This window comes from Neltuma alba, unplaced genomic scaffold (assembly GCF_004799145.2).
Source record: "Neltuma alba isolate B1F8T4 unplaced genomic scaffold, ASM479914v2 tig00000131_pilon, whole genome shotgun sequence".
NCBI classification, from domain to species: Eukaryota; Viridiplantae; Streptophyta; class Magnoliopsida; order Fabales; family Fabaceae; genus Neltuma; species Neltuma alba.
Genome location: NW_021631930.1, coordinates 103,487 through 130,728, shown reverse-complemented (window position 1 = coordinate 130,728; position 27,242 = coordinate 103,487). Strand labels below are relative to the sequence as shown.

General features: G+C 33.2%; 3 protein-coding genes across 3 annotated transcripts; all 3 read right to left on the bottom strand.

Moving 5' to 3' along the window:
* Window positions 1–1,147: 1,147 nt before the first annotated feature.
* LOC114749573 (uncharacterized) lies at window positions 1,148–2,349 on the bottom strand. Its single transcript, XM_028938119.1, has 4 exons — window positions 2,131–2,349; window positions 1,995–2,064; window positions 1,700–1,901; window positions 1,148–1,580 (listed from the first exon to the last, which is right to left on the bottom strand). The coding sequence occupies exons 1-4, from the start codon at window positions 2,347–2,349 to the stop codon at window positions 1,148–1,150; spliced, it is 924 nt and encodes a 307-aa protein (XP_028793952.1).
* An 874-nt stretch (window positions 2,350–3,223) lies between these two features.
* LOC114749482 (MDIS1-interacting receptor like kinase 2-like) lies at window positions 3,224–6,872 on the bottom strand. Its single transcript, XM_028938007.1, has 5 exons — window positions 6,818–6,872; window positions 6,193–6,264; window positions 5,173–5,244; window positions 3,690–4,457; window positions 3,224–3,579 (listed from the first exon to the last, which is right to left on the bottom strand). Exons 1-5 carry the CDS (start codon window positions 6,870–6,872, stop codon window positions 3,224–3,226), a joined length of 1,323 nt encoding a protein of 440 aa, XP_028793840.1.
* Window positions 6,873–8,576: 1,704 nt separating this feature from the next.
* LOC114749379 (probable leucine-rich repeat receptor-like protein kinase At1g35710) lies at window positions 8,577–16,395 on the bottom strand. Its single transcript, XM_028937914.1, has 14 exons — window positions 16,125–16,395; window positions 13,757–13,828; window positions 13,538–13,609; window positions 13,323–13,394; window positions 12,888–12,959; window positions 11,443–11,514; window positions 11,228–11,299; window positions 11,008–11,079; window positions 10,358–10,429; window positions 9,923–9,994; window positions 9,703–9,774; window positions 9,488–9,559; window positions 8,696–8,767; window positions 8,577–8,620 (listed from the first exon to the last, which is right to left on the bottom strand). Exons 1-14 carry the CDS (start codon window positions 16,393–16,395, stop codon window positions 8,577–8,579), a joined length of 1,179 nt encoding a protein of 392 aa, XP_028793747.1.
* Between the last annotated feature and the right edge of the window lie 10,847 nt (window positions 16,396–27,242).

Sequence of the window (27,242 nt, the reverse complement as noted above, 5' to 3'; positions counted from 1 at the left end):
CCTCGAGAGCGCAGGCAGCTTGATAATGGAACTGTTTGGGTGGGCGACATTGTTTCTCTTGACTATGTGAAGACAGGACTATAACCTTATGGTCAAATCTATATTTCAGGTCATGATAGATTCTAGATTGCGGAAATTTCACTTTCCAAGCTGTGTTTCCAAAGACCTAGTCTAACTTTGCATGAATTTCTCCTCTTTCCCAGGTGAACCTGTTGGTAGGATCTTCGAATTCCAGTAGACCTGAATCAACAATACACTCACTAAAATCAGACATGGAAGTGACAAGTAGCCCTGCCCCTTCCCCCTTGTCTCTTGGGGATCTGTAAGCATTGAAGTTTCCCATCAAGATCCAGGCATCTTCAGTAGCTTCAACGATGGTTTTGATTGATTGCCAAAGAGTTTGCCGCTTACGATAATTTGTCTCTCCAAAAATAAAGGATCCAAAAAATATTACTGAGGAATGTTTGTTTTTGATTTGACAGTGCAGAATTTGCTCATTAGAAGAAATGTAATCAATAGTGTAATTTTTTTCATTCCACATAAGCCATATGCCCCTAGCATATCCTATAGCTTCCACTATAATCCAGTTTGAGAAACCCATTTTCCTCACTATATTATCTGCCATTGATCCACTGATTCTTGGTTCAATTATTCAAAAGATATCAATTCTGTTCTTTCTAACAATGTCTTTTATTATTGTGGGGAAAGTCCGATTGCCAGCTTCTCTGCAATTCCAACTAGCAATATTCATAGGTAAATAAAAACAAAGTGGAAAAAAGAGCACTTATCTGCTCATCTGTGTCTCTGGAACGGCTTCTACCATTGCCATATCCTCCTCTGCTAGTGTCGCAACTACATCTCTCCCCATATCCCTTCCATTACCACTTAACAGCATAGGGTCTGGTGGTTTCAGATCCAAATGGAGTTCCATTACTGGCTCCTTTTCACTCCTTGCATTGATGGTTAGTGAATATCGATCTTGGTTTGTGCTTGTGGTATGATTCACGAGTTTGTTGTTCTGCTGCTCAGTTGATTTGTTAACCATCAAGTTCCTTGCTTGGCCAGCTTGGCTCACATCTCCACTAATCACATTATGTACTCTTTGTTTAGAGGCCAACTTGGCCTTCCCTTTTGGTCCATGTTCCATTTAGTCCTTTCTATCACTAGTTTGCTCACTGGGCTTAGTGTTGCCATCTGTCTCATTTTTCTTTCCCATATTGGGCCGTTCATTCTCCTTGCCTTGGGCTTTTTGGGCCCCTTTTGACTTTGCCTTTGAAGAGGACTTGTGGGGTCCACCTAATTGTCTTCCTGCTGCCATTTCTTTCCCCACATTCATAGGCTTCTTCTTTTCCCAGATCACCAACTCTGAATTCCTTTGCATAGGGAGTCCAACCACCTCCTTTTCGCTAGCTCTATTTTCTCCATCCCTTATCCCTTCTTCCTTTTCAAGCGCTGCCAACGCAGTATACCTAGAGGGTATAGAGGTTAGGTCTTCTCTTCTGACCGCTTTTGTACCATTTCCCCCCACAGGCCATCCTACTCGTTGGTTTCTCTCCCTCACAACCCGAGCTTTGGCAGACCTAAGATGAACATCCAAGGCCCGAAAGGTTCAGGGTTTGTTAGAGTTGTGCTTTTTAGTTGTTTTTCTGGTGTATCTGTGTCTGGTTGAGCTCTATTTCCTTCATGTTTTTCAATTTACTTGCATTTCTTCCATGGGCATGCCTCCCTTCTGTGACCATAGCGGCCATACTCAAAACATATTAGTTTTAATACCTCGTATTCAACATTGAACGCTTCATTTGCTGCTATGATTCTGGGTACATGTTGTTTATGTAAGTCGAGCTCAACAAATATTCTGGCATAAAGTGCTCTCTTTGTTTTTGTCTCTGTGGAGCAGGGATCTGCCAAAGTTTTCAAATCAACTTTTAAGGGTCTACCCACTCGTTCTCCCAATCTTACTATACAGTGACTATTGTAGCAATGCATAGGAATACAAGGAATTCTAATCCATGTAACAATTTGACCCAAAGAGTTCTTGAAAGGGTCAAAGTATAGTGCCCATCTCTACACCATAACGCAATGTTGAGTAATGACCCATGGTCCTCCATATAGAACTCGTTTGTAATGCACCTTCCAGAACTTAGGACTCGTGAATTTCACCACAAAATAGTTGTTGAGTAGGTCTATCAGATTGAAATCTGAAATTCCCCACAGTCTTGAGAGGTGGCTTTTTAGAGCATACAGATTGTATCTCCTTCCTAGCACTGTTATAATCAAAGAGAAATTCCACAGCTTGCACCACTTATTATACTCTTCCTCAGAGATAGGAACCACCGGGTAAATATTCATTAGCCTTTAAACTTCCTCTGTTGGTTTCAGCATTTTCCAAAAGATATCATCCTCTTCTTGTAGAATCTCTTTTGATTCCATGTAGGAACCTCTATTGGCCACTCCATTAAATCCTAGGAGTGATTGCTTATAAGAAGTGGTTTTTGTATTTCTTTCTGCTTCCCCGCATCCCTGGTCTGATGAGTTTTTTTCCTTTCTTGAATCCACCTTCTCACTCTCTTGTTCTGAATCTTTCTTATCCATGTTATCATCCATAATGGCTTCAGTTACTCCTTCTATTTTCTTCTTTTTTGTCCGAACGCCTTTGGTAAATTTTGCCTGCTGGTCTACTAAGTTTTTGCATTGACCTGTGTCTTACGTAACCCGTAAGTTCTTGGCACAGTTACCAAAAGAGAGAAAACTAAGTACTAAGAGCTTAATCGTTAACTTTCAATTTAAAAAAAAAAAAGTACTTTTATGTACCTAAATGATCAATAAAGCTTGTATTACTTTTAAAAATGATAATACTTCTCTACTTCTCTCTCGTTCTTTGTTTCTCTGATTCTTGTTCTCTCTCTTTCTCTCTGCATACACCTCACTTCTTATCCCATCATCCTTCCTTATTTATCTTTCAACTTCAACCATTTCCTCTTCATTTTCCTTCTTTAATAAATGACATTTCCCCAAATTCTTCTTCTTCCTTAATGCCTACAGCTTTTCCACCGAATTGATGGAAAAGCTGGGGTTTTTTTTAATAATAAAATATTGTTATTTATAATGATAAAATATTATTTTATTTTTTTGAAATAATAATAATTTTTTATTAAGATATATTTAGGATGTTACAGGTACCAAGCAAACATAAGTTGAATCTCCAAGCTTCATACTACATTATTTATACATCTTGATTCACTAAATGATGGATTGTAATATTATTGAAAGGAATGACTAATGGTAGGTTGGAGGATAAAAGCCTTTGAAACACTAGTTTCATTGATGGCCGAGACTGGGGAGATGGATTTAAGCATGCTAATGCTATTGCTACCAAAAGAGTTACATCTCGTGCATCTTTTCGTGATGGCAATGGGATACGTGGGTCTACCACATCTTTTAGCCAAATGCTTTCAGAACATGTCTTTGACAAAGACAATATCAAATCTCCAGGATGTCTTCCCATGATTGTTTCCAATGTCATCACTCCAAAACTATAAACATCACATTTTTCAGTTACAACTAAGGTGTATGCAAGCTCTGCAATGGAGCAAAATATAAAGAAATTATGTAAGTGTCTAGAGGTAAGTAATTGTAAAAAAAAAGATACAACATAACAAGAGAAGTAGTACAGAATCAGAAAAGTTGACCTGGAGCAATGTAACCATAAGTACCAACTAGAAGAGTTTGGTTAGATGCATCTGGATCAATGATTCTAGCTGTGCCAAAGTCAGATAGAAAAGCATCCATGTTTGAGTTTAACAACACATTACCACTTGTTATGTCTCGATGGATAATTGGAGGAGCACAACCATGATGCATGTAGAACAAAGCATTTGCTATTCCTTTGATTGCATTCACTCTCTTGCTCCAATCCAACTCTTTAGCATCGTCATCATTATTCAACACATAAAAAAGGCTTCCTCTTTCCATGTATTCATAGATGAGGAACATGCACTGATGATGTAAACAAAAACCATAAAGCTTTACAATATTACGATGCCGAATTTCACTCAACATCTTTACTTCATTGTGAAAACTCCTAGCAAAAGATGTGTTTCCATATTCTCTTCTATGAAGCTTTTTCAATGCTACAATTTTGCCACTTGGAAGTTGTGCTCTATAAACACTTCCATAGGCACCAGTTCCGATACAATATTTAATGTCAAAGTCCTCTGTTGCATCAATTATATCTTCATATGCAATTTTTCCATCATAGTTCCATATGGAAAGCAAATCTCTATTTTTGGCTTCTCTTGTCTCACTTATGGATTTCTTGTTCTTTTTGAATGATTTAAATAAGATGAAACCCACAACACATGTGATCACAAGAAAAATTGTCAAAGGAATAATGATTTTCAACAAAGAATTTGAGCCTTTATGTATCTCCTTCGGCCAAAGTAATTCTGTATCACCATCTAAAAAGTCATGAGAAAAAGAGCCATAAAATTCACTTGGAAATAGCCACTAAGAAGATTGTATGACAACTTGATGTACTGTAGCACACCAAGTTCTCTAGGTATGCTACTAAAGATACTATTATAGCTCAAATCAATGCGACATAAGGGTGGACAACTGCATATACTATATGGTAATATTCCATTGGATTTGTAGTTAATAAAGTTACCATCAAAATCAAAGTAATCATTCAAAATGCATGATATGTTTCCACTCAGATTATTTTGGAAGACATCTACAATATAAGTGGGATATTTGAAATTGCCTAATTGTTCTAACATGCCACCACTTAATTGATTTTGAGAAACATCAAAATGTCGCAAATATCCCAAATTGAAAATCAAAGAAGGGATGTCACCTACAGTGAACAAATTTGACTATAAATAGAAGTTGTGGAGATTTGACATAAAATCCAAAGTTAAAAGAATGGCTCTAACTATTTTCTTGGTTTTACTCAAATCTAGCGACTCTAAATAAGGTTAGCAAGGGTGGAAGGTAGAAAACATGTAAGATAGCTGCAAGACAAGTCCAAATAATTGAGATTTTGAAGAGCTTTTATCTATGATGGAATGATCCCTGTCAATAGAGGTATTAGGTTGTGTGGAGGTAAATACAATATTCCAAAATTTAGTCAATTTGCAAGGTAAGAGTAGAAATGAAAAATAGATAACTCACTAGTGAAATTGTTACAAGACAAGTTCAGATAAGTGAGATATTGAAGATCTTTTATCGATGATGGAATGATCCCTGTCAATAAAGGTGTTAGATCACGGGGAGGTAAATACAATATTTCAAAATTTAGTAAATTTACAAGGTAAGAATAGAAACAGAAGATATATAACTCACTAGTAAGAATATTAAAAGACAAGTTTAAATAAGTGAGATTTTGAAGAGCTTCTATCTGTGATGGAATAATCCCTAAATTTAACTTATATATGTGCCTAAAAATAAATTTATCTGAATTTTCTTCTTACAAGACTACTTAATTAGACCTCACATGTTGCCCAACCATTTGTTTTCATACTCATATATATCATACTAATGCTATGGGAATAATGAGAGTGGGTTGGGGGGGTTGGGAGTTATTCTATCCAAGTCAATGTAATTTTCTTTATTCCTTTCACAAAGAAAAAGTATACATGGTTGAACAATTGTGGGGTAGAAAAGTGGCGGGCGAACAATGAGAAGGATATGCTCATCAGTTCTTGAAAGAAGTGCAGCATCATGTTTACGAGGTATCCTTATTCATCTACTCTAAACCTCTTTATTGAATTTTCTAGGAAGATGAACAAATTAGCATTGATTGTGTCTTATAACATCCACTCTAATTTTTTATTGAATTTTCTAGGAAGATGAACTAGTTAACATTACTTGTGTCTTGTAACAATTTTAATAGTCAGTTGAACTGCAAATGTGTTGTAGGCTATCTAAATTGAGTAAATTTGAACTGTGAGAGCAGAAGGAGCAAAACTCACTAATAATATTGTTGTAAGACAAGTTAAGATAAGTGAGACTTGGAAGAGCTCCAATTTGAGTTGGAATGGCACCTATCGAAGCTAGTTATTTGAGTTGTAAAGGTATTGGAACTTATCTCTTATCAAATAAAAATTGAGTGTGAATTCGCTCTATTAAGTTGTAGAGGTTAATAAAACTTGAGCAAATTTACAAGACGAGAGTGAAAAGTGCATAACTCACCACTAAGATTGTTGTTAGACAAGTCCAAATAGACAATATTATCAAGAAATCCAATTTCAGTTGGAATGGCACCTGTCGAAGCCAGTCATTTGAATTGTAAATGTATTGGAGCTTATTTCTTGTCAAATAAAAATTGAGGATGAATTTGCTCTATTAAGTTATGGAGGTAAATAAAACTTGAGCAAATTTCCAAGATGAGAGTGATAGATGCATAACTCACCAATAATATTGTTGCAAGACAAGTCTAGATAAATGATATTTGAAAGAGCTCCAATATGAGTTGGAAGGGTACCTATATTGGAGCTTATTTCTTATTGAATAAAAATTGAGGATGACTTTGCTCCTTTAAGTTATATAGGTAAATACAACTTGAGCAAATTTGCAATATAAGAGTGAAATGTGAAAAACTCACCATTAAGATTGTTGTTAGACAAGTTCAAAGAGATAAGACTATGAAAATGTCCACTTTGAGTTTGAAAGGTACCTGTCAGATCCAGTCATTTGAGTTGAAATGTGTTCCACATTATTTCTTATCAAGGTTAACATAATCCATTAGATTATAGATGTAAATACAAATCTAAATTTAGCAAATTTGCAAGGTGAGAGTGAAAGGTGCACAACTCACCACTAATATGGTTGTAAGACAAGTCTAGATAAGTGAGACTTGCAAGAGCTCCCATTTCAGGTGGAATGATACCTATCGAAGCCAATTCTTTGAGTTGAAAATCTATTGGCACTTATTACTTATAAATAAAAATTGAAGATGAATTTGCCCTATTAAGTTATGGAGGTAAATAGAACTTGAGCAAATTTGCAAGATGAGAGTGAAAGGTGTAATACTCACCATCAAGATTGTTGTTAGACAAGTTCAAAGAGATAAGACTATCAAAAAGTCCAATTGGAGTTGGAATGTTACCTGTCAAAGCCACTCATTAGAGTTCAGATGTGTGTTCCACATAATTTCTTACTAGGGTTAACATATTCTGTTAAGTTATAAAAGTAAATACAAATCTAAATTAAGCAAATTTGCGAGATCGGAGCGAAAGGTGCATAACTCACCAATAATCTTATTGTAAGACAAGTCTAGAACAGTGAGATTTGCAAGAGCTCCTATTTCAAATGGAATGGTACCTGTCGAAGCCAATTATTTGAGTTGAAAATCTATTGGAGCTTATTACTTATAAAATAAAAATTGAAGATGAATTTGCTCTATTAAGTTATGGAGGTAAATAGAACTTGAGCAAATTTGCAAGATGAGAGTGAAAGGCGCATAACCCACCACTAAACTTGTTGTTAGACAAGTCCAAATAGTCAAGACTATCAACAAGTCTAAAGGGGTGTTTGGCAACTCCAAACCATGGTTTTCAGAAGCACTTTTCTGCAAAACGAGGCAAACTCTTCCACATATTTATTTCGTAAACCGTAAAAGCACTTCTAAAACCATGATTTGGTTTCGATCCAAACACCCTCTAAATTGAGTTGGAATGGTACCTTTCAAAGCCAGTCATTTGAGTTCAAATGTGTGTTCTATGTAATTTCTTACCAGGGTTAACATATTCTGTTAAGTTATTGATGTCAATACAAATCTAAAGTGAGCAAATTTGCGAGATGGGAGTAAAAAGTGCATAACTCACTAAAAAACTGATTGTAAGACAAGTCTAGATCAGTGAGACTTGCAAGAGCTCCCATTTGAGGTGGAATGGTACCTCTCGAAGCCAATTGTTTGAGTTGAAAATCTATTGGAGCTTATTACTTATAAAATAAAAATTGAAGATGAATTTGCTCTATTAAGTTATGGAGGTAAATAGAACTTGAGCAAATTTGCAAGAGGAGAGTGAAAGGTGCATAACTCACCACCAAGATTGTTGTTAGACAAGTTCAAAGAGATAAGACCATGAAGAAGTGCAATTTGAGTTGGAATGGTACCTGTCATAGCCACTCATTCGAGTTCAGACGTGTGTTCCATGTAATTTCTTACCAAGGTTAACATATTCTGTTAAGTTATAAATGTAAACACAATTCTAAATTGATCAAATCTGCGAGATCGGAGCGAAAGGTGCATAACTCACCAATAATCTTATTGTAAGACAAGTCTAGAAAAGTGAGACTTGCAAGAACTCCCATTTCACGGGGAATGGTACCTGTCGAAGCCAATTGTTTGAGTTGAAAATCTATTGGAGCTTATTACTTATAAAATAAAAATTGAAGATGAATTTGCTCTATTAAGTTATGGAGCTAAATAAAACTTGAGCAAATTTGCAAGATGAGAGTGAAAGGTGCATAACTCACCATCAAGATTGTTGTTAGACAACTTTAAAGAGATAAGACTATGAAGAAGTCCAATTGGAGTTCGAATGGTACCTGTCAGAGCCACTCATTCGAGTTCAGATATGTGTTCCACGTAATTTCTTACCAGGGTTAACATATTCTGTTAAGTTATAAATGTAAATACAAATCTAAATTGAGCAATTTGCGAGATCGGAGCGAAAGGTGCATAACTCACCAATAATCTTATTGTAAGACAAGTCTAGAACAGTGAGATTTGCAAGAGCTCCCATTTGAGGTGGAATGGTACCTGTCGAAGCCAATTATTTGAGTTGAAAATCTATTGGAGCTTATTTCTTATAAAATAAAAATTGAAGATGAATTTGCTCTATTAAGTTATGGAGGTAAATAGAACTTGAGCAAATTTGCAAGATGAGAGTGAAAGGCGCATAACCCACCACTAAACTTGTTGTTAGACAAGTCCAAATAGTCAAGACTATCAACAAGTCTAAAGGGGTGTTTGGCAACCTCCAAACCATGGTTCAGAAGCACTTTTCTGCAAAACGAGGCAAACTCTTCCACATATTTATTTCGTAAACCGTAAAGCACTTCTAAAACCATGATTTGGTTTCGATCCAAACACCCTCTAAATTGAGTTGGAATGGTACCTTTCAAAGCCAGTCATTTGAGTTCAAATGTGTGTTCTATGTAATTTCTTACCAGGGTTAACATATTCTGTTAAGTTATTGATGTAAATACAAATCTAAAGTGAGCAAATTTGCGAGATGGGAGTAAAAAGTGCATAACTCACTAAAAAACTGATTGTAAGACAAGTCTAGATCAGTGAGACTTGCAAGAGCTCCCATTTGAGGTGGATGGTACCTCTCGAAGCCAATTGTTTGAGTTGAAAATCTATTGGAGCTTATTACTTATAAAATAAAAATTGAAGATGAATTTGCTCTATTAAGTTATGGAGGTAAATAGAACTTGAGCAAATTTGCAAGAGGAGAGTGAAAGGTGCATAACTCACCACCAAGATTGTTGTTAGACAAGTTCAAAGAGATAAGACCATGAAGAAGTGCAATTTGAGTTGGAATGGTACCTGTCATAGCCACTCATTCGAGTTCAGATGTGTGTTCCATGTAATTTCTTACCAAGGTTAACATATTCTGTGAAGTTATAAATGTAAACACAATTCTAAATTGATCAAATCTGCGAGATCGGAGCGAAAGGTGCATAACTCACCAATAATCTTATTGTAAGACAAGTCTAGAACAGTGAGATTTGCAAGAGCTCCCATTTGAGGTGGAATGGTACCTGTCGAAGCCAATTATTTGAGTTGAAAATCTATTGGAACTTATTACTAATAAAATAAAAATTGAAGATGAATTTGCTCTATTAAGTTATGGAGGTAAATAGAACTTCAGCAACTTTGCAAGATGAGAGTGAAAGGTGCATAACTCACCAACAAGATTGTTGTTAGACAAGTTCAAAGAGATAAGACTATGAAGAAGTCCAATTTGAGTTGGAATGGTACCTGTCAGAGCCACTCATTCGAGTTCAGATGTGTGTTCCATGTAATTTCTTACCAATGTTAACATATTCTGTTAAGTTATAAATGTAAACACAAATCTAAATTGATCAAATTTGCGAGATGGGAGTGAAAAGTGTATAACTCACCAACAATCTTGTTGTACGACAAGTCTAGATGAGTGAGATTTCGAAGAGCTCCAATTTCAGTTGGAATGGTGCCTGTCAATGCCAGTCACTTGAGTTGTAAATGTATTGGAGCTTATCTCTTGTCAAATAAAAATTGAGGATGAATTTGCTCTATTAAGTTATGGAGATAAACAGAACTTGAGCAAATTTGCAAGACGAGAGTGAGAGGTGCGTAACTCACCATTAAGATTGTTGTTAGACAAGTGCAAATAGTCAAGACTATGAAGAAGTCCAATTTGAGTTGGAATGGGACCTGTCAGAGCCACTCATTCGAGTTCAGATGTGTGTTCCACGTAATTTCTTACAAGGGTTAACATATTCTGTTAAGTTATAAATGGAAACACAAATCTAAATTGAGCAAATTTGCGAGATGGGAGTAAAAAGTGCACAACTCACTAAAAAACTGATTCTAAGACAAGTCTAGATCAGTGAGACTTGCAAGAGCTCCCATTTGAGGTGGAATGGTACCTCTCGAAGCCAATTGTTTGAGTTGAAAATCTATTGGAGCTTATTACTTATAAAATAAAAATTGAAGATGAATTTGCTCTATTAAGTTATGGAGGTAAATAGAACTTGAGCAAATTTGCAAGAGGAGAGTGAAAGGTGCATAACTCACCACCAAGATTGTTGTTAGACAAGTTCAAAGAGATAAGACCATGAAGAAGTGCAATTTGAGTTGGAATGGTACCTGTCATAGCCACTCATTCGAGTTCAGATGTGTGTTCCATGTAATTTCTTACCAAGGTTAACATATTCTGTGAAGTTATAAATGTAAACACAATTCTAAATTGATCAAATCTGCGAGATCGGAGCGAAAGGTGCATAACTCACCAATAATCTTATTGTAAGACAAGTCTAGAACAGTGAGATTTGCAAGAGCTCCCATTTGAGGTGGAATGGTACCTGTCGAAGCCAATTATTTGAGTTGAAAATCTATTGGAACTTATTACTAATAAAATAAAAATTGAAGATGAATTTGCTCTATTAAGTTATGGAGGTAAATAGAACTTCAGCAACTTTGCAAGATGAGAGTGAAAGGTGCATAACTCACCAACAAGATTGTTGTTAGACAAGTTCAAAGAGATAAGACTATGAAGAAGTCCAATTTGAGTTGGAATGGTACCTGTCAGAGCCACTCATTCGAGTTCAGATATGTGTTCCACGTAATTTCTTACCAGGGTTAACATATTCTGTTAAGTTATAAATGTAAATACAAATCTAAATTGAGCAAATTTGTGAGATCGGAGCGAAAGGTGCATAACTCACCAATAATCTTATTGTAAGACAAGTCTAGAACAGTGAGATTTGCAAGAGCTCCCATTTGAGGTGGAATGGTACCTGTCGAAGCCAATTATTTGAGTTGAAAATCTATTGGAGCTTATTTCTTATAAAATAAAAATTGAAGATGAATTTGCTCTATTAAGTTATGGAGGTAAATAGAACTTGAGCAAATTTGCAAGATGAGAGTGAAAGGCGCATAACCCACCACTAAACTTGTTGTTAGACAAGTCCAAATAGTCAAGACTATCAACAAGTCTAAAGGGGTGTTTGGCAACCTCCAAACCATGGTTTCAGAAGCACTTTTCTGCAAAACGAGGCAAACTCTTCCACATATTTATTTCGTAAACCGTAAAAGCACTTCTAAAACCATGATTTGGTTTCGATCCAAACACCCTCTAAATTGAGTTGGAATGGTACCTTTCAAAGCCAGTCATTTGAGTTCAAATGTGTGTTCTATGTAATTTCTTACCAGGGTTAACATATTCTGTTAAGTTATTGATGTAAATACAAATCTAAAGTGAGCAAATTTGCGAGATGGGAGTAAAAAGTGCATAACTCACTAAAAAACTGATTGTAAGACAAGTCTAGATCAGTGAGACTTGCAAGAGCTCCCATTTGAGGTGGAATGGTACCTCTCGAAGCCAATTGTTTGAGTTGAAAATCTATTGGAGCTTATTACTTATAAAATAAAAATTGAAGATGAATTTGCTCTATTAAGTTATGGAGGTAAATAGAACTTGAGCAAATTTGCAAGAGGAGAGTGAAAGGTGCATAACTCACCACCAAGATTGTTGTTAGACAAGTTCAAAGAGATAAGACCATGAAGAAGTGCAATTTGAGTTGGAATGGTACCTGTCATAGCCACTCATTCGAGTTCAGATGTGTGTTCCATGTAATTTCTTACCAAGGTTAACATATTCTGTTAAGTTATAAATGTAAACACAAATCTAAATTGATCAAATTTGCGAGATGGGAGTGAAAAGTGCATAACTCACCAAAAATCTTGTTGTACGACAAGTCTAGATAAGTGAGATTTCGAAGAGCTCCAATTTCAATTGGAATGGTGCCTGTCAATGCCAATCACTTGAGTTGTAAATGTATTGGAGGTTATCTCTTGTCAAATAAAAATTGAGGATGAATTTGCTCTATTAAGTTATGGAGATAAACAGAACTTGAGCAAATTTGCGAGATGGGAGTGAAAGGTGCATAACTCACCACTAAGATTGTTGTGAAACAAGTCCAAATAGACTAGACTATCAAGAAGCCCAATTTGAGTGTGAATGGCACTTGTCAGAGCCACTCATTTGAGTTTAGATGTGTGTTACACGTAATTTCTTACCAAGGTTAACATATTCTGTTAAGTTATAAATGTAAACACAAATCTAAATTGAGCAAATTTGCGAGATGGGAGTGAAAGTTGCATAACTCACCACTAAGATTGTTGTCAGACAAGTCCAAATAGACTAGACTATCAAGACGCCTAATTTGAGTTGGAATGGTACCTGTCAGAGCTATTCATTTGAGTTCACATGTGTGTTCTATGTAATTTCTTACCAAGGTTAGCAGATTCTATTAAGTTATAAATGTAAATACAAATCTAAATTGAGCAAATTTGCGAGATGGGAGTGAAAGGTGCATAACTCTCCAATAATCTTATTGTAAGACAAGTCTAGAAAAGTGAGACTTGCAAAAGCTCCCATTTCAAGTGGAATGGTACCTATTGTAGCCAATTGTTTGAGTTGAAAATCTATTGGAGCTTGTTACTTATAAAATAAAAATTGAAGATGAATTTGCTCTATTAAGTTATGGAGGTAAATAGAACTTGAGCAAGTTTGCAAGATGAGAGTAAAAAGTGCATAACTCACCATTAAGATTGTTCCGAGACAAGTTCAAAGAGATAAGACTATGAAGAAGTCCAATTTGAGTTGGAATGGTACCTGTCAGAGCCACTCATTTGAGTTCAGATGTGTGTTCCACATAATTTCTTACCAAGGTTACCATATTCTGTTAAGTTATAAATGTAAATACAAATCTAAATTGATCAAATTTACGAGATGGGAGTGAAAGGTGCATAACTCACCAATAATCTTGTTGTAAGACAAGTCTAGATGAGTGAGATTTGGAAGAGCTCCAATTTCAGTTGGAATGGTGCCTGTCAAAGCCAGTCATTTAGTTGTAAATGTATTGGAGCTTATTTCTTGTCAAAGAAAAATTAATGATGGATTTGCTTTATCAAGTTATAGAGGTAAATAGAATTTGAGCAAATTTGCAAGATGAAAGTGAAAGGTGCATAACTCACCATTAAGATTGTTGTTAGACAAGTCCAAAGAGATAAGACTATGAAGAAGTCCAATTTGAGTTGGAATCATACCTGTGAGAGCCAGTCATTTGAGTTCAAATGTGTTCTATGTTATTTCTTATCAAGGTTAACACAATCTATTAAGTTATAGATGTAAATACAAATCTAAATTGAGCAAATTTGCAAGATGGGAGTGAACAGTGCATAACTTGCCAATAATATTGTTGTAAGACAAGTCTAGATAAGTAGGATTTGGAAGTGCTCTAATATTAGTTGGAATGGTACCTGTCGATGCTAGTCATTTGAGTTGTAAATGTATTGGAGCTTATTTCTTATCAAATAAAAATTGAGGGTGAATTTGCTCTATTAAATTATAGAGGTAAATAAAACTTGAGCAAATTTGCAAGATGAGAGTGAAAGGTTTAGAACTCATCATTAAGATTGTTGTTAGACAAGTGCAAAGAGATAAGACTATGAAGAAGTTCAATTTGAGTTGGAGTGGTGCTTGTCAAAGCCAATCATTTGGGTTTAAATGTGTTCTGTGTTATTTTTTATTATGGTTAACATATTCTGTTAAGTTATGGATATAAATACAGATCTAAATTCAGCAAATTTGCAGGATGAAAGTGAAAGGTGCATAACTAGCCAATAATATTGTTGTAAGACAAGTATAGATAAGTGACATTTGGAAGAGCTACTATTTGAGTTGGAATGGTACAGTCAAAGCTAGTCATTTGAGTTACAAATGTGTTCTACATTATTTCTTATCAAAAAAGGTATTTTAGAGCAATCGTGGATCTCCTCTTTTCCAAGTATTTTTGCACTAACATTAAAAATGTAGTGTGGAAAAGAGTTAGAAACTTCATTCGAATATTGCCATTGAGAAAATTGTATAGCAAACTGATTTATGTATTTCAGCTTTAATTTCCTTGTTTTCTAAGATCCTATTTGAATTTGAATCATACCTATCAATCCTATTTCTCTAAGATCCAATTCTGTAAGATTAGTAAATGCAGTGAAGTTGAGATCTACTACCTAGGGCTGGCTTGAAAAATGGGTCCATAGATGGGTGTTATCCAAATAACACTTCCATTATCATTGCAATATACTCACAAGGGCCGTCTGAAGAGTTTGTAAATACTCCACCAGTTGATCAGAGGGAGTACTGTATATTTTGACTAGTGCTTTTAATTTGATATCACAAAAGTCACAACTTTACCACTTCTTTTTCTACGTTCTAAACACCTTTTTGTAAGCCATCATCAACATCAAAGTTGCAGTATGCCTCACGACAAAATGACATAACTATAACGTGTGTGATTGGAAGAGGAGATTTCATTGATATTTTTTTTGGGTTGAAAAAACCATGTCAGGTAATTTTTAAATATTAAAAAATTTAATCAATTTTAATTAAATTTTTAAATTTAGACAAAGTTGTTAATAAAGCCTTATAAAAAGAATCAAATGTACCAATACATGCTGGAGAATTAATGGATAAATATAGCTAACCCCTTATGCAGGGCATTCAATTTGGAAATCTGGGCCGTTCAAAATAAAATTGAACGGTCTAAGATTAAATGTAATTTTATTTTTATGTTTTAAATAATTTGACATTTCTATCTATGCAAAAATTTAAAATAGCAATAATATCTTAATTATTCACAATTTCAAGAAAATAATTTTTTACGTGCTTAAAATCATTGGTTAAAAAACTATAAATTTAAATAGTTAAAACTATAATTGTTCATGATGTCATTGTAGTGATGAGGATAACGGTGATCATCCCTGCAATAAGCACTTAAACTTGTTCTAATTATTGCAAGTGTCCCGATAAAAATTGTAAGCAAACATTTGGGACATCAAAAACCCGATAACTTAGCTACAAAAAATTAGCTTGGTTTTCAGTCTCTTCTATTAATTTTGCCTCCTCTTATTTTGTATTCTTCTAAAATTCCAGAAAAAGGAAGTGATAGATCATCAATATTTTAAAAACCGGATAACCAAAGTTCACAAACATAGTTCTCCTAATCCAACTGATGCATAAAAGTTCACCAGTAGAAGCTAGAATAAATGTCAACTTGCCAGTATATGAGTGAGTTTTGGTAAGAGTAAATGTTAATTAATTTACTAGCAGGATTGTTTTGAAATAAATAATGGTAAGATTTTGAAGAGTTTCTATCTACGTTGGAATGGTACTTGTCAATAGATGTATTAAATTGTGTAGAGATAAATATAACATTTTAAAATTGACAGAGTTTTGCAAGGTAAGAGTGAAAGCAAAAGCTATATAACTCACCAGTAAGATTATTATTAAACGAGTTCAAGCGCTTGAGATTATAAAGACTTGCTATCTGAGTTGGAATAGTACCTATCAAACCCATTTCATGAAGATCCAAATGTTGTAGGTTGGGAAATGCAGTGAAGTTTAGATCTGCTAGTCGAAGGTCTTTTGGAGTGATCATTGGCCGACTAATCTCAATAACGCTTCCAAATTCATTGTAATATATGCCTGAGAAGTTATGACTAAAATCCCACCATTTGGTATGAAGCAGAGCTCGTTTCTCCTCTTCTATCATATTAATCTGCTGGGAGCAAGATATCTCAAAGCATAGTAACAATACCAATATCATCACACCCATCTTGCTTTAATTATATTTGCACAAAGTGGTGATCACACAATAATGAATGCACCCATCGTAGAGTCTTTATATAGACAAAAGCTTAATTACCAGGGCTTTGGAAGTATGTTATTTCCACGTCAATGTCGTCCAATGACACCGCGTAATAAAAGACAGAGAAAACCGTTCGCAAAATAAATAATTAAAACAAAGAAAACGAGTTGCACATACGCGGGGCCGCCTTCTTGGGATGAAATTATCATTATATTCTCAACCGCCCAAGTCAATATCAAAGTCTTCCTCACCTGTACTCACCTGTCGCTTTTTTTTTTTTTTTTTTTAACCAGCACACCTGTCGGTTTACTTATTACGTGCAAATAGATAAAGAGAAATAGAAAAGCAAAATCAAAGTTAACTCATAAATTTACTTAAAAAATAACAATAATACTTTCCGGCATTGTTCTTATTAAATTTGAAGATATCGATGCTTTACATTTGAAAGGGACTACATATTTTCAAGCAGGACTAAATTGGGGAAAAAAAACATTAATATCCTAAGTGAGCTTATATTTTGGGATGGGAAAGATTAAATAAGCTGTACAGGTTGGGTGCCCCCAGTGATGTGGTAGATACTTATCTGAAGGACTTAGTGAACATTTCTTACCCACGTTTTTGTTTTGTTGATGAATATAAGTTTATAAGGCTTTTTGCCCCGTTTCTTACAAGAAAAGAGTATTTGAAATAATTAGAATTGTAATTAGTTGAAAAAACATTCGAATTCTAATTACTGTTAGTAAAATTATAGAATGACAATTAATACAACTAATCATCATTAGTTAATGAAAGATTCAAAATGATAACCAAAATTAGCATCGAAGCCGATTTAGGAAGGTTATTATTCTAATAAGGAAAGCTGAATGCATTTACTTCCCATAATAAAAAATAGTGGAAGAAAGAAATAAACGTGTTTGAGCTTTTTCTTTTTTTTCAAAGGAGTGTTTAGTTTACTTAAAAAACACTTTTAAAAAGTAAGACACAAGTCTATATAAAACTCTTTTCACATTATGACCTCATATATGGTATTGATTTTCACCAAAACACTTCATTAATCAATGTAGCCGGCTCATTCACATGGCCTTTCAATATCTATATTGCTGCTTTTTTAATTAAAAAAAATCTATTTTTGGTGCTTTTTATTTTGTTAGCAAAAATTACATAATTTTACACTTTTTTCCTAGATTTTAAAGAACCCCTTTTGTATATAAGGCACCGTCGACGTCAAAATGGCTTGAGCAGCGTACGCCTCCTCAAGATAAATGGACATAATCATAACGTGTGTGATGAGAAGACTTGATTTGGTTGATATTTTTATTTATTTATTTTTTGACTAAAATTATTTGAGATAATTTTAGAATTTTAAAATCTTCAAGTAATTTTAGGCAATTTTTTTTGTTGACACCATTTGCCACATAATTATTTTTAACGCTATTAAGCCATATCAGCACAGTTAATTATTAGCAGCATGAGTTTAAACTACAAGGATCCAAATCCTAAAAGATAAACTCCAACGACCTTAGTTAAGCTTATTAAGTTTAATTGATACAACAAGGAGTAGTCTTCCCTTAGCTTTTATTTTTTGTTTTTTTGTCTTTATACCATGTTGTTAATAAAGTCCTATAAAAAGACCCTTAAAAGCCCAATAACTCAGCCATCAAATTAGATTAATCTTTTACTGTTTGTTTGGAATGGTGATGCTTCATTTAAAAAAAATTCTTTTATTAAGATTCACATAATACAAGATAAGTATATAAGGAAAGTTTCGTTTCATCTTACATGAATTTGCTTATAAGCATTTAACCAAACAGGTATTAGTCTACTCTTCACATCCTCCTGTTTTGCTTCTTTTTTTTTTTTGGATTTCCTGTATTTTCTTATTCTTAATGCAGTTTTGGTTTTCAACAAAAACCTCCCCTAATGCTAGACAAAATTAAAGATTGTTTTTGTTGTTGTTATTAGTGGCGTCACCTCCTCCTTCTAAATCCTTCATAATCATATTACACACATGCACGCGTGCGTGCACACATATATGTATAGGTGCCAAAAGTGTCAAATATGTCGCAATTTGGCAATCTCCATGCCATTTGAGTATGACATTTTTCTTAATCAGTTATGTACAATGCAAGTTTATTAAATTATTATTGAGTTTTTATTTGATGCTTCTACGTACAGATTCCCTATAATGCCAGAAAGGTTGGAGGCATTCCGCCAGTTGCCCTAATGCAGAGCATGTTTCTGTTTCTCCTCAGCTATCATGGTAGTGGCAATAATGGGGAAGAAAGGAGCAGCATGGCATAATAGTAATATCACAGTGCCCATTGTTTGAGTGGTGCACAAGATAGTGGAGAGGTTCGGCCTTTACATAGGAAGATGATTTAATTTTTATTAAAAATAATACTCATTTGATTTTAAATATAAGAGCTAATAAAAAAGTTTGTTTTGATTTGTCTTTTTCAAGACAAATGCTTAAAATAATTACTTCATAAAAAGCAACAGATATTCTTTTATCAATAACTATTCTTTTAATAAAATTTTACAAATTAATTATTTAATTTTTATGTTTAAAAGAAATATAAACTTTTAAAAAGTTAGTATACAAATTTGTCTTGGAAGTTTTAACTCATGAACCCTAAGCGTTTGAAAGCTTTTTTTATTGTAAATTTATCCTGAATGTTTAAAATCTTAACAAATTTGTCTCATACTGTTAAAAATGTTAACGATCAATATTACTATTTAACCAATCAACGTTAGTGTTTTAACAATAGGAAAAAATTGTTATGATTTTACACTTTCGAGGCAAATTTATATATATAAAAAAAGAAACTTCCTAGTGTCTGAAAACTTACAGAACAAATTTGTACTTTGTATGACTTTACTAACAAGATGTTAATTGAGGTAGTAGTAGTCTCACTTATCTGAAAAAAATACAAGTTCAAATTTCAGAAACTGTACTTATTAAAAAATTATTCCTCATATGGCTCTTGGCCCATCTTAAATGTAATGTAACTTGAGAATATGCTAATTCCGCCTAGCTTTTTAAAGGATTCTAAAGACATGTGTTAAGTGATAAATTAACTATGAGGGCCATGAAAAAATAAAAACAGGGAAAAAAATGATAAATAAAACGTGTTGTTGGGGCAGCCCGCCCTATTGGAATTCAATGATCAGTCTCAATCAACAAGTCAATGTAAAGTCTTCCCCTATAGGGGCACTCTTCTGTCAGAAAAATTTACTCATCTTTTTGTACGTTTTGTTAAAGACGCATTTAACGAGTCATCGTCAACGTCAAAGTCACCGGAGCGTGTATGGCTCACAAGGAGTGGACGTAATAATCATAATGTGTGCGTAGGTGCTGGGGCGGCCCACCCTATTGGAATTCAATTATCATTCTCACTCGCCAAGTCAATATACTCTTCTTATTATTAATATAAAATCTATTTAATTAATTTGATTAGATTAAAAAAATTAGATAAGTTAGGTAATTATAAAAAATATGACATGTTTTTCCTAAAACACCATAATCATCTTTCTTAATACCACATCTCTTTCTTCTATTTGATTATAGTTGAAGGAGTATCTATTGGAGTAATTTAAAAAAATTGATAAATATAAAAAATAAATCTTATATTTAAAATCAAAATAAATTCAACAATTGAGTCCTATATTAAAAACAGAAAAAGTTCTATAAAGTCTTCTCTCTTAGTGGCACTCCCCTGCCAGGAAAATTTGCTCACCTTTTTCTACGTTTTGTTAAAGAGGCATTTAATGAGTGATCACCAACGTCAAAGTCACTGTAGCGTGTATGGCTCAGAAGTAGCGGACATAATAATTATAACGTGGGCGTTGGTGCTGGGCCCGCCCGCCCTATTGGAATTCAATTATCATTCTCAATCACCAAGTCAATATACTATGAAGTCTTCGCTTATAGTTATACTCATCTCATCTCATTTATAAAAATTTTTTTATCCTATTTATAAAATATTTTATTAAATTTTTAATATAAATATACTATTTTACTTTTTATTTATTATAATATAAACAGTTATTTTTTAAAATATATATTAAATAGAAATAAAATTGAAAAATTATTATATTTTACAAAAATGTTAATGTGGTTTAAAAATTTTTTCAATTTATGTAAAATATGCTGAAAACGTCTCGTAAATAAAACAAGAGAGGTACTCCTTTGTCAGGAAAATTTACTTACAAAAATTCTAATGATGAAAGCCGGGCCAGTTTAACTTCAATGCGATGCCTCAATGACGCTGCATTTCATTATATATAATATATTTTGGCGTTTTTAATTTTATACTTACAATAATCAGACAACTTCTCAGCTTCTTGTTCCACGTTTTATTAAAGACGTAATTCATGATTCATGGTCAACGTCAAAGTCATTGGAGCATGTATGGCTCTAAACGACGAGAATAACCATGACATGTTAGATGGCCATTACCGGCTTCCTTGTTAATAAATCCAAATGAAAACAACATCGATGAGAGTAATATTCCTCTTATTCTATCTAGAGGAAGCTTCCAATATATTTTATATAAACATAATAATCATAACATGTGGGCTGCGAGGGACATTGCCGACTTCAATGATGTTTTTATTTTTATTTTTATTTTTTGGACAAAATCATTTCAGCTGATTTCGAAATTTTAAAAACTTTAATTAACTTTAACTAGATTTTTCAATTTATACACACTTGTTAATAAAGCTATATGAAAAAAATGTCGATGAGAGTAATATTCTTATTATTCTATTTATACGGCGCTTCCAACATATTTTATATAGATCAAGAAAAACCTTAAACTATATTAACTCTTTTTTAAAATATAACAATTTTTTAACTGTACCTCTATTTAATATATACACTTTTTTAAAAAAATAAATATCTATACTATAATAAGAGAAAAACAAAATAGTCCATTTATATTAAAAATTTAATGAGGTGACTTATAAATAGGATAAAAAAAATTCTCTATTTACCTTATAAATAGGGTTAGAGGAGTACATGTTAGAGAATCCATGGCAAAACCAAAATATGTACTAGAGAATTACTCACTCTGCTCCTTATTATAAGTTTTAACTAACTAATTTACGGATAATAAATAATTAGTTAAAATTAGTTAAAAATAATATATAAATTAAAAATATAATTTTTTTTTTAAATATGCCCTTATAATAAATAAGAAAAAATGAAAGAGAATATGTGGGAAAATATAAAATAAAGAAACAATTAAGGGTAACGTTCAAAAAAAATCAAATATTAAGACATCCTAAATTGAAACTTACAAAATGAATCTCACTCCTTTCTAAATTTGAAACTTATAAATATAACTAGAAGGAGTGTTAGGTAAATGCAAATGATCCCATGTGAGGACGGTTCAGTTTCAAAATCTGAACTGATCAAAATAAAAATAAAACAGTTTATATGTAATCTAATATTTTTTGATAATTTAATATTTTAATGTGTGTAAAGTCTAAAATAAAAATTATCTTCTGTCAGTATTTAAGAATTATTTTCTTACTTAAAAACCATCGGTTAACAATTTTAAATCTAAACCGTTAAAAATACATTATAATAATGTAAATCTCACAGCAACGGTTATCATAATATTGGCCATAAAACTGATTCCTAGTACAAGCCATTCTGATAAAAGTTGTGGGCGGCTATTTGAGCCATCAAAAGCCCAATAACTTGGCTCCCAAATTAGCTTCTTCTTTTTTTCCAGTCCCTTTTTACTTTAATTTTTAGCATTATGTTTTCAATAAGTGCCATCCCACAGAAAAAAGATGATGAAATTTTAGCTTTGACTATGCAGTCATTACCATTTGAATGACTTGGGACTTCACTGGAAGGTAATCGGGTTGAGGGAATAAGTTAAGCATCCTTTATCCTAATAGTTTGGTTGAAAAGAAACACAAATATTTTAATTATTATTTCACAGGAAAGAAACTTTAGAAAATAAAGATAGATCTTTAGAATTCACCCTCATGTGTGTGTGTATATTGGAGATTAGAGAATATCCTGAGATAAGGGGGTGCTTCTTTGGATGGACTAAGACACAAGAAATGAACCTCACTTTATCAACCATTAGATTCAACAGCTCCTTACCAAATTTTTGCTCAAGTCCAAATTTTTGTTCTTTTCTATGTTAGGGAATTTCTTAGTAATAATATAACTGCGCAAATCCTAGATGAATTTGGATGTTTGACAAATTTGGTGAGCTTAGATCTACACACGAATCACATATCTGGTAGCATCCCAGAAACACTGAGCAAGCTTTAAAAACTACATTTTTTTGGCCTGACATTTTGCTTGTTCTTCTTAACAACAGATTGTTATCATTCAAATAGTTATAAGGGCTTTGAGCATGCCTAGTTGAGGGCGAGCAACAAGAGGAAGAAAATACATCTGTAGTCTTATTCCGAATCTTTTTCCTTGTGAATTTATCTTACTGACGGTAAATTGTGAAGAGGGGTTTTGTTTTGCTGTCTGATGTATTCTAGGAAGTATGAATGAAAATGAGCTTGCAATCAAATGATCATTGATTTCAAGATAAATTAATCGTTGGATTCCAAGCTCTATTATCTATTATCCCCTACAATGAATAGATTGATTGTTTTCTAACTGCTTTCTATTCCGATCCATCCAAAAATTTCATTAGTTGTTTTCGTATAAAGAAACCATATAAGTTATTAATGTTGCATAGCATAACTAAAGTTAAATTTTGGAGAATATCTATGATAAGAATCTTCAAGTCAACGGTGGATTTTCTTGTTTTAGTAAATTTACTTTGTCAGGAACAAGTCATATGTTATCAAAACTAGAGGAAAACATTCTAAACCTTATTAAAAGATAAAATGTTTGTCCATTATTTTCATATCTTTCTACCGTAGCATGCTATTATTCTCAAACTAATCCTCCATGCTCTCTAAAATTGGCATCTCCACAACACCAGCGTGATAGGATTCATTCCCTTAACCTTGACTACTTTTAATTCACCGCAAGTCCTGTGAGTGTTCCTGCTAAATTTCAATAATCTTATGTAAATGTAGAAATTAAGTTTTATATACATGTGTGTATATAATGATGAAGTGTAAGCTCATAGTCATTAATGAGCGGGAACATATCAAAATTCTGTTGATCACTCTGTTCTACTTGATAGTTCTAGGCAATAGTGCTACAGGAGTTGTTATTACTCTAAATGTTTATTAATGGAAGAGGAGACAACAAGATTATTTCTTTGATGTTCCTGTTAATAAGTTGAATAATGGAAAAGATGCTATATATAATGATTGATGATTTATATGATAGCAGTGATCGATTTACTAACATTTTTCCGTTTTATTGGCAGCTAATCTGAAGAGGCCCTTGAAACTCATTTTGGTCAGCTTGAAAAGTTTCAAGTTGCAATAGACAACTTTAGAACAAAAACATTATGGGTAGAGGTGGGTTTGGTAAGATTGCTTTTGTGTATACATTTCTTATAATTCAATTTTAACACCTTATTATTTAAACAGAATAAGACAAATATCAACTGCAAGAAATTAAACATATGGCAAACTTCAAATCTAGACTTTGAAGCAAGTCTTTAAAGGTTTCATATCATGTACAAAGCAAACAATAAGCCAAATGTCCAAGCTTTTTACTACATTATTGGCATATCTTCATTTGCTAAATGTTGGATTGAGATATTGTTGAAAGGAAAGACTAACGGAAGGTTTGTAGATAAAGCCTTTGAGACACTTGTTGCATTGATGGTTGAGATTTTGGAGATGGGTTCAAGCATGCTAATGCAATTGTGACCAGAAAAGTCACGTCTTTTGCATCTTTCCATCATGGCAAAGGGAGACATGAGTCTAAAATATCCTTTAACAAAATGCTTCCTGTACAAGTTTTTGACAAAGATAATATCAAATCTCCAGTATGTCTTCCCATAATTGTTTCTAATGTCACCACCCTGAAATTGAAAACATCACATTTTTCAGTAACAACTAAGATGTATGCAAGCTCTGTAATGGGCCAAAAATTAAATAAATTATGTATCTATCCCAACATAAGTAATATACTATAAAAATAAAATACAACACAAAAGGAGCAGTAGTAAAGAATTTGAAAAGCTCACCTGGAGCTACATAACCATAAGTACCAACTAAAAGAGTTTGATTAGATATATCTAGATCAATTATTCTAGCTGTATCATAGTCTGATAGAAAAGCCTCCATATTTGAGCTCAGTAATATATTATTGCTTGTTATGTCTTAATGGATAATTGGAGGAGCACAGTCATGATGCATATACAACAAAACATTTGTTATTCTTTTAATAGCATTCACTCTCTCACTCCAATTCAACTCTTTTGCTTCATCATCATTATTCAACACATAAACAAGGCTTTCTTTTTTCTTGTATTCATAAATGAGAAACATGCATTGGTTATGCAAACAAAAACCATGAAACTTTATAATATTACGATGTCGAATTTTACTCAACATCTTCACTTCGTTGTGAAAACTCTTGGCAAAAGATACGTTTACATATTCTCTTCTATGGAGTTTTTCACTGCCATGATTTCGCCACTTGAAAGTTGTGCTCTATAAACACTTCCATAGGCACCCATTCCAATGCAATATTTGATATCAAAGTCCTCTGTTGCTTCAATGATGTCTTTATATGCAATTTTTCCATCATAATTCCATATGGAAAACAAATCCCCAATTTTTGCTTCTCTTGTCTCCCTTATGGATTTCTTGTTCTTTCTAAATGATTCAAATGAGATGAAACCCACGACAAATGTTATGAAAAGAAAAATTGTTAGAGGAATAATGATTTTTAGCAAAGACTTTGAGCCTTTATGTACCTTCTCTGAACCAAGTAATTCTTTATTGCCTTTTAAATAGTCATAATGAAAACAGCTATAGACTTCACTTGGAACATAGTTGCTGAGAAGATTGTATGACAAGTTGATATACTATAGCCTATAAAGGCTACAAAGTTCTCCACATATGCTACCAGAGATAGTATTGTAGCTCAAATCAATGCTACACAATGGTGGAGCAATGCATATACTAGATGGTAATATTCCATTAAATTTGTTGTGACTAAAGTTACCATAAAAAAAATCATTTAAAATATATGATATGTTTTATCACACCTCGACAATTTAGGAGTGACCGGCACGAAATATGAGACAATTCACATTCCTTAAGCCTTAAAACAATTAATAAAACATTTAATGGACTAATTATAATACCATTTCTAATATTATCATTAATAAAATCATCTTGAGGATGTATGTGTATAAATATTTTAAGTCATTTTCATACACATACATATATTCGTTATACAACTCAAAAAAAAAAAAAGGATCTTGCTTATGGCTGAATTATAAAAGTAATTACATGAATGTAAACTCAAATTCACATCAGTTAGTACTAATTCCAAAAAAAATCTGCAAGCTTTCATTAGCAATGAAAGTCTTCATTATACAGCTGGAGGTGCAGGGTCAACAGTACCATCTGAGGACAATACATACACACATATATATATTTGGGAAAATGACACTAAGGTCCCACACAAGGAAATATACTACAAAATAGCCCCCTAAAATCTGATAATGAATCACAAGTCCCATAGGGACTTAACTGCAATAATAAAAATGTTAAAAAGACATTATTGCCCAGCAGTGTAGAAGGAAAGGGTGCTCATATTTTCTGCACGATCTAAAGTTGTTGCTAATGGGAGAGAAGAGCTGGAGAAAGAAGGAAATAGCCATTGATAAAGCATATTTCTCATCACTATTAGTGAACTCTAAAGAGTTTCCATTTCAATCTCTCCAAACTTCCAGGTTTTGAAACTTTCTTCCCCTCCTCTTCTTTGCATTTTGCTTGACAGATTGTGTTTGGGTAGTAGAATTTAGAAATTCGTTCTTGCCTTTAGGTATTGCAGAGCTTTTGTTTTTTGTCTAATATGAACAAGATACTCAATAAAAAAAAGCTGTGGTGTGGGTTGGTAATTAAAGTTGGGGTTTCATTGTGGGTGGGTAGAATGATGATGGGTGCTCTGTTTTTTGTTACATTATGGGTGGTTTTGCTCTGTTTTAGCATGGTTTAGTGTGAAAGGTTGAAGAAGATGAAGGTTGATGTGGGTGAAAACCTTTCCTGCAAAATGGGACATTATGTTGTCAATATAAGATGTGAAAGTTGTCAATGGATGCCGCAGAAGTTGTCAATTGTGTTGCTTCACTTGTCAATAACAACTGGATGATTGTTGATGTAGGTTTACATTAATGATGGCTAACATGTCTGGGAAGCATCACACTGTCAAAACATGCAAGAACCCAAATACCAACTAAGAATGTATTGAAATCAGTTATTTTTTGTATATGAATGTGAAAGGAATATTTTGTAAATGAGTGCGAAGGGATTTTTTTGTAAATGGATACACACCAACAATTAGTTTGGTAATTACATGCAACCCTTTTTTTTTTTAATGGGTTGTGAAATATGTGTAATTCCATGTATATAAAGATGTAAATGAAAATTGGCTATAAACTGATATGTTAGATTCTACTGTCATTTGAGTTGTAATTATTGCACCTTGCATTGTCAATAGACCTGTTTTGACTTGTCACTGATTGCAGTATGACTTGTCAATTAATCTGCTGATGTCAGTTATCTAAAATGTGAATTCAAGTTACATAATATTCACATATCATATGATGTTTTTAATTACTTTGACATATTACGTTTTGGTTATAATGTCGTATATAATTATTATTAAAAGCCTATTATTACTGATA

What these genes read in the sequence shown, in the direction of transcription:
- LOC114749482 (XM_028938007.1), bottom strand. Translation starts at nt 6,872, where the DNA reads ATGGGAGCTCTTGCAAGTCTCACTTATCTAGACTTGTCTTACAACCAT. An exon ending in GTCTAACAACAATCTTAGTG is followed by an intron (nt 5,245 to 6,192) that starts GTGAGTTATGCA and finishes CTTTATTGACAG; the next exon opens with GGATCATTCCATCATCGATA. An exon ending in TTATGGTTACATTGCTCCAG is followed by an intron (nt 3,580 to 3,689) that starts GTCAACTTTTCT and finishes GCTCCATTGCAG; the next exon opens with AGCTTGCATACACCTTAGTT.
- LOC114749379 (XM_028937914.1), bottom strand. Translation starts at nt 16,395, where the DNA reads ATGGGTGTGATGATATTGGTATTGTTACTATGCTTTGAGATATCTTGC. An exon ending in GTCTAACAACAATCTTGTTG is followed by an intron (nt 9,775 to 9,922) that starts GTGAGTTATGCA and finishes TGGCTTCGACAG; the next exon opens with GTACCATTCCACCTCAAATG. An exon ending in GTCTTACAATAAGATTATTG is followed by an intron (nt 8,621 to 8,695) that starts GTGAGTTATGCA and finishes ATAACTTAACAG; the next exon opens with AATATGTTAACCCTGGTAAG.
- LOC114749573 (XM_028938119.1), bottom strand. Translation starts at nt 2,349, where the DNA reads ATGAATATTTACCCGGTGGTTCCTATCTCTGAGGAAGAGTATAATAAG. An exon ending in CGAGTCCTAAGTTCTGGAAG is followed by an intron (nt 2,065 to 2,130) that starts GTGCATTACAAA and finishes GTTATGGTGTAG; the next exon opens with AGATGGGCACTATACTTTGA. An exon ending in TACATGGATTAGAATTCCTT is followed by an intron (nt 1,902 to 1,994) that starts GTATTCCTATGC and finishes AAACTTTGGCAG; the next exon opens with ATCCCTGCTCCACAGAGACA.